This window comes from Rhinatrema bivittatum, chromosome 18 (assembly GCF_901001135.1).
Source record: "Rhinatrema bivittatum chromosome 18, aRhiBiv1.1, whole genome shotgun sequence".
NCBI classification, from domain to species: Eukaryota; Metazoa; Chordata; class Amphibia; order Gymnophiona; family Rhinatrematidae; genus Rhinatrema; species Rhinatrema bivittatum.
Genome location: NC_042632.1, coordinates 1,711,816 through 1,726,395, shown reverse-complemented (window position 1 = coordinate 1,726,395; position 14,580 = coordinate 1,711,816). Strand labels below are relative to the sequence as shown.

Below are 14,580 nucleotides of genomic sequence, written 5' to 3'. Positions count from 1 at the left end.
AATGCATTGTAAGGGAATTAGGCAGAGCATTAGGATTGAATCTGGCCCAGAATCCTAGCCAGGTCTTCCATCCCATGTTTCAGAGGAACTAGAAGGCTAGGCTGTAAACTGTCAGATCATTTTCTGTAAATGAGCAAGCAAGCAGAATAAAGTGATGTGCTTGAAGTCAAAGGAGTTCTACCAGTACTTTGTTCTAGCTGTGCAACTGCCTTCAGTCACTGCTGAGTAAGTTGTAACAAATGCTGAAATCTCACTTTCGGAATCCTGTGCAGTAACACAGTACTGGCACAGAAGAGGAAGGAAGAAGCCTGCTACAGAGAAAGCCACGTGCCAAGGGCAAGAGGAAGGAGGCAGAGCAGTGAATGTTCACATGCAAAGTGAGCCGCATAGCGCAGCCAAGGAGTGGAAAAGATTGACAGCACAAAATCCAGGGAAGGCTGCGTGCGCTGCAGGAGAGAGCCGGGCTCACCAGTGTGTTCTCGACGAGAGAGCCCTGGGCTAAGTGGTACGCAATCTCACCTAGCCTGAACCACTTCATAGGAGCTTCAGTTATTCCCATCCTCCTTCAAAGGAAAGAATGACTCCCTGGCATAAAACGGGGAAGGAGAGATATGGCGTGGGTATGTGTTTCAGCCTTTTTTATTTTTGCTTTATGAGTTTCTTGCAACATTTTGCCCACTAAAGATTTAAAGACAGGATGTGAGCAGGTGCAGTCGGGGTAGTAAAACAATTCTGTGGCGGAGCCTCTGCTGAGAAATTAAGCAAAGCCCAAAGACAGGACTAAATTAAAAGAAAACTCTTTATTTTAACTAATGTTACAGAAAGAATACACTATACATTGATTGAAATTTTGCTTATTCCAAATACTTGCAGGAAATATGGAGTGGCAAGGGTAGATGGAGCTTGAAGAATTAAAGTATCTCCCTAGAATTAAAAGGCAGTTTTAGGACAATCAGTACAGTTCATTTCCCATCATGCATGCAGGAGACTTCAGATCAAGATAACAGATCAATGTGTACAGTAAGTAATCCCGTCCCAGAATACAAACATGCTGTCTAACTTAGAGTGGGCCTAAAATCTTATTTTTAAACCAAGGAGAGCAGTTCTCAACCTTTCTGTCAGTTTTCTGGTTTCTATATTTAAGAACAGATTAAAAATGCCAAATAGTGCAATCAATGTAATTGTACTTCTAGATTCGGCAGCATATCATTTTGAAACTGTACAACTCATTGATGAATTTTGTATTGCTACTTTTCTTTAGACACACTGTTAAAATTCACTGAGTTGATTCTCTGAAAATCTTCTTACTGACTGGTTGAGGTGATTTCCAAGAGAGGAAGAATTTCTCATTGTACATCAGAACTATGCATGAAATGCTTCCCTTGGGTAGTTTGAAAACAAAGTTTCAAAATAGTTAAACAAAGCAAACAGTATGCTCTGTACGAACTTGAAAATCACACTTCCCTGTCAGTATCACATGACTCAGAAGTCTTACATAATTGTATTACTAGAGAATTTACAAAAAACCTTTTGTAGCAGAAACAAACACATTTCTTTCTTTCTTTACTTATTACAAGGATTTGGGTTTGTTTGGCACACAAAATAACAAGAATGGATCTCACTCAAGCCAGAGTATGTTGAGTATGATCCAAATCCAAATTTACTGCTATTGCTTGTCTCAAATGTGCCAAAAGTAGCTTTCTTCTGGAGTTGATAGGATGTAATATGTATAGGCAGCAGATCAAGGAACACCTGGAAGGCTGGTGGCAGCCATTCACGAAGTTCCAAAAATGACACATCAGGATGACTTCACGGCAACACTTCCCTCCTGAGCAGATAGCGCCATTGTGATGTTCAGCCATTGAAATGTGTGGCTGTACATCACAATGGTGCCATTTGCTGCAGATGTCACTCTGGCACATCCTTCAATCAGAGTCATTTTTGGAACATCACAGACTGAAGAAGAGTTGGAAGACCTGGTCCTAGGCCTCCGAGCTGGGTCTAGGTCTAATCCTAGGCCTTGGTAAAAAGACCAGACATTGGCACCGGGACCATGCCCTCGGCTGGGCCCCAGCACCAGGCCTAGGCCTTGGTGATGGGACCAGGCCTCAAGCTGGGTCCTGGTACCAGGCTTAGGCCTCGGGCTGTGCTTTTGTAATGGGACCAGGCATAGGGCCGTGCCCCAGCGACAGGACCAGGCCTCAGCCTTAGGCCTTGGCAACTGGACCAAACCTCGGCTTGGGTCCTGGTGCCAGGTCTAAGCTTCGACAACTACACCATGCCTCTGGGCTGGGCCTAGCATCAGGCTTAGGCCTAGGCAACAGGACGAGGCTTTGTTCTTGTTCCATCGCACGCCCGTTTTTTTTTTTTTTTAATTCATGAATACGAAAATGCCACCAAATGTTTTAGTATTTTTGTAGGGTGCTATTTTTAATTTGTTCCATTCAGAACAAAGTGTCACACAGCAAGACTGCTTAGACTGTTCTATCAAATCAACAATGATTTTTGATTTGTTTCCCAAGTTAAGTGCACTTTTTTGGCCTGCGAGCATTTAGATTTTTTAGATGAGTGTATGTGTATGTGAGTGAGTGAGTGAGAGTGATTTATAGCAAGGAGTTGATTGGGGGGTTTCAGAATATGAGTCTTATTGGGTCTTTGATACAAATAACAATGTTTTAGACATCTTATTGATTAGAGATGCATTACTGTGATATATATATTCTAGGTTTTGTAAGGAAATATCATTTATGTGAATTTGATAATCATTGAGGAAATAAAAGTTGTTGTTACAGTATTTAACATTTAGTGTGGGGTAACAATTAATTTGCAATAAGTACTGTTCTAAGCGAGGTGATACCATTGAGAACAAACCCAAAAATGGCCTCATTCATTACATTTTACACGTTTGTTTTAAACAAATGCACATCCCTAGCAGTTATCTGTGTGCTGTTTTTTCTTGTGCCGACAGTGAACCATTTTGTCTGTAGTCCAATGTACTGTAATTATCAGTCTCTCATCTTTAGGTTTAAAAATCATTTTTTCTTAACTATTTCTGTGTCAGGTTTTGATCAACTTGTAGTTGCAGGAATAACTCTCTATATTTCCTGCTATATTTATGCTTTAGCCAATTTGTTTTCCCTTGATTGTCAGTCTGACTCTTTAGAGTATTTTTTCTTGTTTTGCAAATTTTCTTGCCTCTTTTCCCAAGTGAGCTGGTAAATTGTCACTTATTCCTTTTACTCGTCAAAATGATTGTCCAGGCCTAAGGATGAAAAACAATTTTAGCTGTTCACTTTCGTACTTTATCACTTTTTGAGACTTTTGATCTGTTGATGCTTTTGAGTATGCTTAGAGGCGTATAATAGGGCTCTATGGAGGTAATATTAAAAGGAGTTACATGTGGAAATGTAACATACTATTGTGCAATTAAAAAAAAAATTTATGCTTGTAAAATGCACTTATACATGAATATCCTATGGACAATTTAATGGCATATATTGTAGCAATTTTCAAAAGCCCACTAACATGGGTAAAGTGCATTGACATGTATAAAATCCAATTTTAAGTCTATAAATGCGTTTTTAAATCTGGCCTAATATGTATAATCTATTTCTATATAAGTTCCCTGGAATGTACAGTTTTGGCATACACTGATTCTTTTAGATTACTTGATGAGCATGAAGGAATTTTCTTGTTCATTGGAGAACTTTATCAGGTCAGCAGTGGCATACTGAGAGGGGGGTACGGGGGAGGGGGGCAATGCCCCCAGGCGCAGGGCTGTAAGGGAGCACAGATGGCTGATGTAGGGACACCCGTGCAGCCACTGATGGACTCCATTCTACTGGCAGCCGAAAAACAAGAAGAAGTCGTGTAAGAGGTCGCCGCTTTGCCTCTTGTGTCTTTTCCAAGCTGAAAAAACAAGGGCTAGGCAGGAAGTGGTGTTAATTCTGGCACGGTCCTGGGAAAAAGACAGGAAACAGAGAATAGGATTAAATGGTCAATTTTCTCAGTGGAAAAGGGTAAACAGTGGAGTGCCTCAGGGATCTGTACTTGGACCGGTGCTTTTCAATATATATATAAATGATCTGGAAAGGAATACGACGAGTGAGGTTAACAAATTTGCGGACGATACAAAATTATTCAGAGTAGTTAAATCACAAGCGGATTGTGATACATTACAGGAGGACCTTGCAAGACTGGAAGATTGGGCATCTTAATGGCAGATGAACTTTAATGTGGGCAAGTGCAAGGTGTTGCACATAGGGAAAAATAACCCTTGCTGTAGTTGTTGTGGTCTGTGAAGCTCACTTCCCGGTCCTTACCTCGAGGGTTCCTGCCGGCTGAGAACGAAGCAGAGTCGGGATCTGGGCGTCCCCGCGGGGGAGACGCCATTGCTGGCCTGCCTCTAGGCGCACGCGCGCGCACTCCCCGTGCTTATCTAGACTGTTTCCCGCCTGAGGGTGGCTCCGCCCCTAGTCCGACGTCAGACGCCACGGCCTACTTAGGGCCACCGTGGACACCCGATCAGGGCCTTGCAACAGGGTTCCTTCGGTCCCCCGTTGCCTTGAGCTCTGGAGTCTGCCAGCGTCCTGGCTACTCCGTTCCTGCCTGCCTGCCGGTTCCTGTCTGCCTACAGTCCGTGCCGGTTCCTGTCTGCCTGCCGGTTCCCGCCTGCCTACAGTCTGTGCCGGTTCTTGCCTGTCTTCAGTCCAAGCCGGGTTCCTGCCTGCCTACAGCCCAAGCCGGGTTCCTGCCTGCCTACAGCCCAAACCGAGCTCCTGCCTGTCTTCAGCCCAAGCTGGGCCCCAGCCTGTCTACAACCCTTGCCGGATTCCTGTCTGCCTCAGCCAAGCCTGATACTCTTCTGCTTCCTCTCTATCGACCGCCTCGCCTAAGTCCCAGCAGTCGGGCCCCTACGGGTTCAAAATAGGCTCCCCCTTCCCCAAAATGTTCCTTAATTCCTAACCTAAAACCTTCTTTCATGCACCATCATCTCATCCATGCATTGGAGTTCGTCCTGCCTCTGGGGAAGGCCGCTAACCAAGGAAGCCAGAGTTCAAATCCGGCTAATGCTCATTATAACCTTGGGCAAATCACTTCACCCTCCATTACCTCAGGTACAAATTTAGGGGTCATTTATTAAATCCTGAGGTATTTTCCCTCAGAGGAGGAAAATACTACAGGATTTACTAAGCTGTGCTATTCGATACCACAGGTTAAGAAACCATGTTGTATTTTCCCTGGTGGTTAAATATTGGAGGAAAATAAACCATGGGTTAGGTGGGCCACAATTGCTGCATGATGGCCTCTCAAGCCTGGGCCACCATCAAAGGGCCCGAGTAAAGCCACTGCAAAGTATTAAAAATGTCCCTGAGGGTCTTGCGAGACCCTCTGTTCAACCACTCCACACTGCTTCTATTAGCAGCCCCAATAGGGATCAATTAAAAAAATAAAGTTTTAAATTTGGGAGTGCTGGCCCCTCCCTTAATAATCTTCTTCCCCCCCCCTTGGCTTTTAAATAAGCCTCGAACTGGCTGGCCACTATGCAACTTAAGCCCCATCACACGATGAGGTATAAGTTTCATAGCAGCTGGTTGGAGCGATATGTAGGGGTGAATTTTAAATCGCCTGTGCATGTCAAATATGGGGGTTATGCGCGTGGCTGGGCCTTGCGTGCATTGCGCGCATTTTAGAAGGGGCCCAGCCGTTTGTGTAACCCCTGTTACGCGCACAAGAGCCGGACCTCGGCAAAGGGGCGGTCCAGGGGGCGGGGTAGTGTGGGGATGGAGGCAGCCGGAACAGCGGCCATTTGCTGCTGTGTCGGGGGATCGCGCGCCGGCAGTATGCTGGCGCGCACAAATTACACCAGCTCAGGAGTTGGCATAAGTTCTGAAACAAAAAAAACAAAACAGGTAGGGTCGGGGAGGAGAGGGGAAGAGGGAGGGAGGGTAGGAAAGTTCCCTCCCAGTCTGCTCCTTAATTGGAGCGGACTGGGAGAGAACTGGGAAAGGCTGTGATGCGGGCACGTATGTTTTTATAATCTACCTCTGACTGTGTAGGACCCGGATATGATGAAATAATGGGGGAGGTTTGATGGAGTGGGCTAGGATGGGGGGATTCTGAGACCTGGGGGAGGGACCTGGAGGTTGTGGGGAGCGTTGGTTTTTACAGGGGATGCAAAAGAAGGGCAGGGGCCAGTGCCATATGATTTTAAAATGTATTGTTTTTAATTGTTGCCTGTTGGAGCTGGCTGTAGGCACATCAGGGGGCTGGGATAGGGGAGTTTTTAACAGTTGTGGGGGGGAGGGCTTTGTTTGGACCCTTTAGCAGCCTAGGAGCCCAATGCTCCTGGGCAAAGTTATCTACAGCCAACTTTCATGAAAATAACGTGGCTTGCGATTTTTCTGGCAAGCCCAGGGGCGGATTGTAGGAAAACATCAGCCCTGGAGATTTTTTTCAAAACAAGCCCTCAAGGTATCTGTTCAGCTCCCTCTTGTGCTTTCCTTGCAGCACGTGGTCATGCTGGCCCCTTGAGAAATACATCATGTGATCTGGAACCTGGCAAAATGAAGCCAAAATTCTCCAACATAAGTTTCACATTTTCCTAAATTACTAAGCAATAGAGCACATCCTAGACTGGGATGAGCAATCTGAGCTGAATTCCCCGTTCCTTCCATGCAGTCGGTTGGGCCCCCATAAAGTTTGGTTACATTTTTCATCTCTCTCTCTATATATATAGATAGATATAGGTATCTATCTATAGCTTGGATTCCTGATCTGTTATTAAAGTCTCTTGTCAACCAGTTAGCTCTTGAATCAGTTACTAAGTAACGAGACAACCACACTGCCAGCCAGATCCTGGCACACACACATTCTCTTTCTCCGGCACAAAGATACATACACATAAATACACTGTGTCAGAGAGATAGCACGTGTGGTGTCTTTCTTTCTGGCACAAAGCCACACACATACATGCTTTTGCTCTCATTAAGTGGATGTATCTGAGAGTGAGAATGTGTGCATCTGTGTTTGAGAGAAAGACACTCATACACATTGTGTGTCAGAAAGTGTGGGTATCTTGCACGCTAACACAAAGATATACATGCTCTCTCTCTCAAACACATACATTCTGCCAACATGCGCTCCCAGTGAGTGCTCCTGCTCCAGCAGTTCTGCATCATTATGTAAAGTTCTTGCTTGCTGCCAACTTTTCTCTAGCATGCTGCAATACCCTCCCTTACTGATTCTCACCACTTCTTGTCATCCCCAATGGCCAGGAGACTCACTGGCTCCACAGCCAGCTTCCTCTCTTAGAGCTCAGCCTAGCCACCTCAGACAGAAGCCTTAGCAACACTGCACAGGCACTTCCTTCTGATTCACTCTCTCCCTCTCTGTGACTGGTGCTTGCCTCCACCGCTCCACCCAACCCATCACCACAACTCTAGCATATTCTCACTGACTGTGTGCTGTACAGACTATATGGTTCCCCAGGCTCTGCTCACTTACTCCAGAGAGGACCAGAAGTGACACATGCTGTTCCTCTGGAGCTTAAAAAAAGAAAAAAATTAAGCCATGGCCAAGACTTGGGAGAACCATTGACCCAAAAGCAGCTCAGCTCCACATGAAATCCTGCTAGCAGAATACCTCACTTCAGTCACACATGCAGAACACAAACAGCCCCTCACCAAATACACAATAACGAGACTATAAAGTATAAATAGAAATATGCAGACAAAAACTAAATTGGAAACCTCAACAAGCTGGATTCTTTATCAAGAAATCAAGAAATATAAAGCATTAGTTATAATAGTAAGTGCATATTTTAATGTCTACTCGTTTATTATTTTAAATTCTGTTTTAAAATAGTTTTATTCTTTTGTTAGTTTATTTATTTATTTTTATCTCTTATGTATGTTGTCGTAAACCGCCTTGAACTTTGGAGAGTGTGGTATAGAAGTATTTTAAATAAATAAATAAATACTGACAAAAAGAATAAATATTTCAAAACTGATTAATAAAATATCCAATAATTAAAAACTCATCAAAATTTAAAAAGTTTCCCAATCACCAATAAAATATTTTAAAAACAGATTCCTCAAACACAACCCAATAATTCAAATAAAGATAAAAAATATTTGTCCCCCTCCATATCTGAAAACATTTTATTTTAGTCATCCTGAGATTGTTGTGGATTAGTTAGAGGTGGGGGTGCAGACAAACTTTCTCCTCTCTCTCTCTTATACACACACACTCAGTAACAGATGTTTATTCTCCTAGATATTCTCCTGCACACTCACACACACTGACTCACACGCTCCCTTACAGAGTTACTGACTACATGTTCTCTCGCACTCCCAAACATGCTCCCTCGCAGGTCTCACTGACTTTTCTCTCTTACATATGCTCCCTGACTCTCACTCTCATGCTCCCTCCCAGGCTTCCTGACGTGCACATTCTCTCTCTTGCTCATTCACTCACATGCTCCTTTGCATAGGCTGACTCTTACACATCTGACTCACGCATGGTCTTTTTTCTCCCCTGCCCCTCACCCAATATTTTTCTTACATTGGTGGTCAGGGGGATCCAAGCAGGGCCCTGGGGTCTAGGTAGGCTGCCTATTGCTGTTCCCCCGAAGTAGTATCCCAGTCCTTTGGTGTGGGAAGAAGGGAGGGTTGGAAAGCCTCAATGCTTTTTAAAAAAAAATAAATTAGTTTTTCCCAGAGCCAGAGCATGGGGGGGGGGGGGGGGGGGGGGAGTGGTGGCTCAAAGCAGCGCGATGGACAAAGGCACCACCATAATGTTTGGTATGTAGTAGAGGTGAGGTAATTAGGGGGCCCTACTGGCCCTATTTTCTGTTGAAAAAGGGGGGCAGGGGGAAACTTTGGGAGGGAGTTTTGGATAACTAAGGAGCTGGGTGGATGGAGGGGGTGGGGGTGTCATTGTGCTGCAACTTAATCATTTATTAAAAGATTGGCAGCCCTGGGGTGAGCTAGGGTGGGTCTAAAAAAAACTGCCCGGAGACTTTCTGAGTCATTCTAGGGGGTGGTGTGATGGGCCGCAGGGCCCTTTAAATCTGCGGGAGCGTGGGGTCTCAGTGCTTCTGTGGTAGATTAACAATTTTCAAAAAGGTGTAGATAAAATAATGTGGCTGACAAATTTCAAAGTCAGTCATGTTATTTTATTTGCACAGGATTATGTATGCATGAGCTGCTTCGAACGGATTTGCAAAATTCATTCATGGAAATGCCATGCAAAGCAGCCCACTGGAATTGTGCTAAACAGCATATTTCATGTGCTAAATGCTGTATATTATGCAATGTAGCCCTATTGTAGCTTGATACATTTCCCTAGCAGTTTAATAAATGAGCCCCTTAGATTGTGAGCCCTCCAGGGACAGGGAAATACCCACAGTACCTGAATGCAATCTGCTTTGAAGTGTCACAAAGGGAGAAATATACATTTAAAAATATATATTTTATCTCTTTTTTTCTATTTTCTTCTTATCTTCGCATCATTTATGCTTCTGCTACTAGTTTCAATTTATTACTGGAGTATATGAATTTAAGATATTTTTCTCTTAGTACAGTATGTTTCAGCTTTGAGATTTTGAATTTTTCTCTTTTATATTTGACATCCTCAGTCCATATTTAAAAGCCAGTTATCAGTCTAAATGGCTTACCCAGCTATATTCAACCTTTATCCAGCTAAATTCTAGCTGAGTATCTAGTTCTGAGGCAGGCAGGAGGCATTCTGGGGAGGAGCAGAGTTAGTCACTTAAGATAATGAGCTAACTCCGATATTCAAATTTGGCTGGTTAATTTCTGTGGCTCACTCTGGGTGGGCTGTAGGGCTGTCCTAAAGTTAGTCGGTTATATATAATGCACAGTCGTACAGCTACTGAATATGGACCTCAGTAATTTTTTATATATATATATATATATATATATATATATATATATATATATATATATATATATACATTTTTCCCTAGGGGGAGTTATCTTTTTCACTTTTTCTTTTGATCAGAGTTTCATGGCACAATATTGTATTCAGTTTTATTTCCCTGCAGAGGGTCTTAAATTGAGCCTGGTAGAGAACTGGAAGCCAGTGTAGGTTCAAGAGAACTGGACTAATGTGCTCTTTCTAGCTGTACTTAGATAACATCCATGCTGCAGTATTCTGCACTGACTATAGTAGTTTCGAGTAGACCCATGTAGTGCATTGCAGTAATCTATTCAAGCTAACATTATCAGGTTTACCTCTTCTGTTTTTTACAGCACAGTCCTATTTTTGTAAATAAATTGTCCTACATGCTGCTTATGCAAGAACAGGACCTGCAATTGTCCTTTGATTTCAATCTGATCATATATTCTGTTATGTAACAGGTTTTTCTCCTTGTCTCTTTCTTTTCCTTCCCTCCTAATACTTCTCTACCTCTATTCCCCTAAAATGCATCTCAATCTCCCTTTCCAATTCCTCCTACCCCCTTCCCAACCAAGATTCTTTTTTCATCTTCTCCTTCCCTGCATTCCTATCTCCCCCCAAGGTCCTTTCATTCTTGCCCCTGATTTAGGTACTTTTCCCCCTCCCACTGGGACACATTGAACATATGCTCAGTTGTTCTTTCCCGTAAGGAATCTTGAGGAGCAGCTGCACAGTAAGTGCCTGCTTACTGTGTTCCCATGCTGCTGGTCTGAATGCCAGAGAGAAGAGGGGTGAAGAAATGTCAGTCTTTTTAACACAGTAATATTTGGTATAGCTTCTACCAAGGGGATATCAGTGTCCAACCCAGTGTGTCTCAGTCCCTTCCACTGTCTCTCCCTTGCCACCTTTTCTCTTCCTGCTCTCTATTTTTGCTCTTTCTCTTTTGGTCTTTATATTACACCTCTTCTCATTGTCTCACATGCGCACAAATGCACCCAACAACATGTACATGGATCAGAAAACACGTGGCATGCATTTTAAACATAGCCGCATGCGTTTTGACTTATCCGGGTAAGTGGTGATAAATATCCGGCTAAGTAGTGCTGTGGCAACTTATCCAGCTAAGATAACCACATAAGTGTGGAGTCTCAGTTTAGTGGACCCTTAGGCCGACCTGCAGGAGACTGGGAAAGGTGGTCAATGTCTCTAGTATGTGGCAGGCCGGGAGGCAGATGTTCAGGCAGGACGTAGAGGTGCTCTTCAACCTGGAAGCTGGTACTCCCCCGGGAGGTTGTTGCTCAGGACTGAGAACTGGAACCAGACTAGGACAGTAGATACGTACTGTAACAGGGCTCGGGTTCTGGAACCAGGCAGGAACTGTAGCAAGACTCGGGGACTGGAACCAGGCAGGTACTGTAGCAGGCAAGCAGGAACCAAGCTGGTACTGTAGCAGCAAGCAGGAACCAAGCAGGTACTGTAGCAGGAAAGCAGGAACGGGGCGAGTAGCAAGGCAACTCACTCCGAGACACGACGCAACAGGGAACCAGAAGGTAAGCCCGTTGCAAGGCAAAGACTGAGTGTCCGCGGCCGGCTTATCAAGGCCACGGCATCTGACGTCAGGAACTGGGCGGAGTCACCACTGGTGGGAAACGGCCTAGAAAAGCGTCCAAGTGGCGCACGCGCGTGCCTAGAAGCAGGGCGTCCATGGGAAGCTTCCCGGCGGTGCGGCCCCCGTGGGGATGCCGCCAAACAGGGCGCAAACCAGACCTCCAGAAGTGGGAGTAGGTCCAGGAGCACGGAGGTAAGGGTCTGGTCGCGGCGCTTGCAGCCAGAATCGCAACAGTACCTCCCCTCTTGCGCCCCCTCTTAGCCGGTCCGGGTTTACTTGGGTGGTCCAGATGGAACTGCCATAATAAGTCCTTGTCGAGGATGTTACGGGCCGGTTCCCAAGAATTATCCTCGGGTCCGCAACCCTCCCAGGCAAGCAAGTACTCCCAGCGGCGTTGATGGAACCGGACATCCAAGCCCTCACGTACTTGATATGTAACCTCGTCTGGTACTGAAGGGTCCGCTGGTTCAGGAACCCGGGAGTGGTATCTGGATAAAACAAGAGGCTTCAGCAATGACACATGGAACATGTCATGTATACGCATGGAGGAGGGTAGGCGTAATTGATATGAGACTGCTCCCACTTGTTCGGCGACTCGAAAAGGCCCACAGAATCTCGGAGCTAGTCTTCGAGACAGAATGCATAGCTATAGATTTTTTGTACTAAGCCAGACGCAGTCTCCTGGGAGGAAGATGGGTGCTGGCTGATGATGCCAATCCGCCCACTTCTTGGTGGACTGGGCGGCTTTACGGATCTTTCCCTGGATAGACATCCATAGGAAAGAAGCTGGCGGGCTGAAAGTTGCACTGCCGGGAGTGCACTAGGTTCAGGCGAAGGCAAGGGTGGTTGAAGTTGCTTCCCTTAGACGACGAGGAAAGGCGAACTTCCAGTAGCAGCATGCGTGTGATTATTATACAAGAACTCTGCCCATGGGAGTAGCTTGGCCCAATTATCTTGTCGTTCATTCACGAACGAACAGAGAAAAGTCTTCAAGGTTTGGTTAGTCCGTTCCGTTTGCCCATTACTCTGGGGATGGAACACAGACAAAAGACTAAGTTGCACATTGAAGCGTTTGCAAAGTGCTTTCCAATATTGAGCAGTAAACTGTGGTCCTCGATCGGAGACTATATCCTGCGGGAGACCGTGAAGTCTAAAGATATGCTGAGCGAAGATGTTAGCTAGGTCAGGTGCAGAAGGCAACTTTGGCATGGGGACAAAGTGTGCCATCTTGGAGAATTGGTCTACGGTCACCCAAATGACCAAATTACCTCCTGAGATGGGAAGATCCACGACAAAGTCGGTGGAGATGTGTGTCCAAGGCTCCACCGGGATGGACAATGGTTGCAAGAGGCCCCTGGGCCTTCCGATAAGCGGCTTTTGAACGGCGCAGGTAGGGCAAGAGTCCACAAAAGCTTGGACGTCCTGTCTCACTGTCGGCCACCAGTAGAATCGGTTCAACAAGTCTAAGGTCCCTTTACAGCCAGCATGGCCCCCAGTGAGGGAGTCATGGGCTCAAGTGAGAACTGCTCTCCGGGAGCGACGTGGAATGACGATCTTCCCTTGGGAAGACACCAAGGTTGCTGCAAGGCTCACTTTCGCAGGATCCAAAATATACTGAGGAGTGTCAGGAGTCTCTTTGACCTCAGAGGAGCACGAGAGCGCGTCAGTTCGAACATTCTTAGAGCCGGGTCGATAGCGTAAGGTAAAGTCGAACCGATCAAAAAACAGCGACCACCGGGCTTGCCTTGGGTTCAGAAGGTCCCGTAACACCTCATTCATAAGGTGCTGGAACACCGCCGGAGCATTACATAAACCGAAAGGCAGCACAAGATACTCGTAATGCCCGTCTCTGGTATTAAAAGCGGTTTTCCACTCGTCTCCGGGACGAATTCTGACTAAGTTGTAAGCACCTCGTAAGTCCAACTTTGTGAAAATCTTCGCTCCCTGGAACCTATCGAGGAGCTCTGGGATTAATGGGAGCGGGTAACGGTCTCGCTTAGTAATGGAATTTAGGCCTCGATGGTCTATACACGGTCTCAGCGAGCTGTCCTTCTTGCTGACAAAGAAGCCTGCCCGTGCAGGCGACTTGGACGGGCGAATGAACCCCTTGGCCAAATTCTCTGAAATATACTCGGACATGGCCCAGGTTTCGGGTAATGATAAGGGATACATCCTTCCTCGGGGGGGGGCATAGTACCAGTTAACAGGTCTATAGCGCAGTCATACGGACGATGCTGCAGAAGGATCTCCGCCTTGGTCTTGGAAATACATCTGTAAAGTCCTCATAAGGTGCAGGAGGACCTAGGGCAGAGTGCATCAATGGAAGTGCGGGAGTCCTAGGCACTTTCATACAATTAGCTAGTGTAGAATAGTGCACTGCATATATCCTGCACATATGTAGTTATAGCACTATGAAGCACTGATCACTGAACTTGCCAGAGAATTATCCAGCACAGATGACATCATTCCTGGAAGGATGGAACTAAGTTTGTTATTCTAACTGATAAGAAGAGGCCTGTGGCCTATAGTGAGAGCAAGCTAAAGTACACATGTTAAAATATATATCGATTGGCTATTAAAGGTAAAGGGTGTGGATTATGCAGATGACTGATAATAGCAGACCCCAGACCCTTTATAAGCTGATGCACACGTTAAGAGCTCTGAGCAGATTTTAAACAGACCTTGTACACCTTTGCTTGTACTAAATTCTTTCTGTATTTTTCTGCTCCTAGAGGAATTATCCGCCTTCCTCTATATAATTACCTGTATTAATAAACCCCTTTCTTTATTACCGTCTGAAGCTGGTATTTATTCTGTAATTAGACACAGGGGACGCTCTTCTTTTAACATCTGGAGCCACCGCTGGGATTCATAGGAAAGGATTTGCGCCCCTTTCCTGTGACTTACCGGCTACAGCAGTTTGCGGACCTGCTTAAGGCTTTTGACTACTTAACCAGTTCCACTTAGGGTGACCTGGGGTCATTAGCGTACTTTAGTACTGGCAAGATCGTGAAGTGAGTCCGGTGGCTGCCACGGAGGTCACCATT

At 45.4% G+C, this 14,580-nt stretch overlaps 1 protein-coding gene across 1 annotated transcript in view; it reads left to right on the top strand.

Annotated features, from left to right (window-relative positions):
- The first annotated feature begins 381 nt into the window (after window positions 1–381).
- Window positions 382–14,580, top strand: part of LOC115079628 (dedicator of cytokinesis protein 2-like) — a 991,955-nt gene continuing 977,756 nt past the window's right edge. The window contains 1 exon segment of the mRNA XM_029583335.1: window positions 382–620. Coding sequence (XP_029439195.1) covers window positions 578–620 — 43 coding nt within the window. The 5' untranslated portion in view covers window positions 382–577.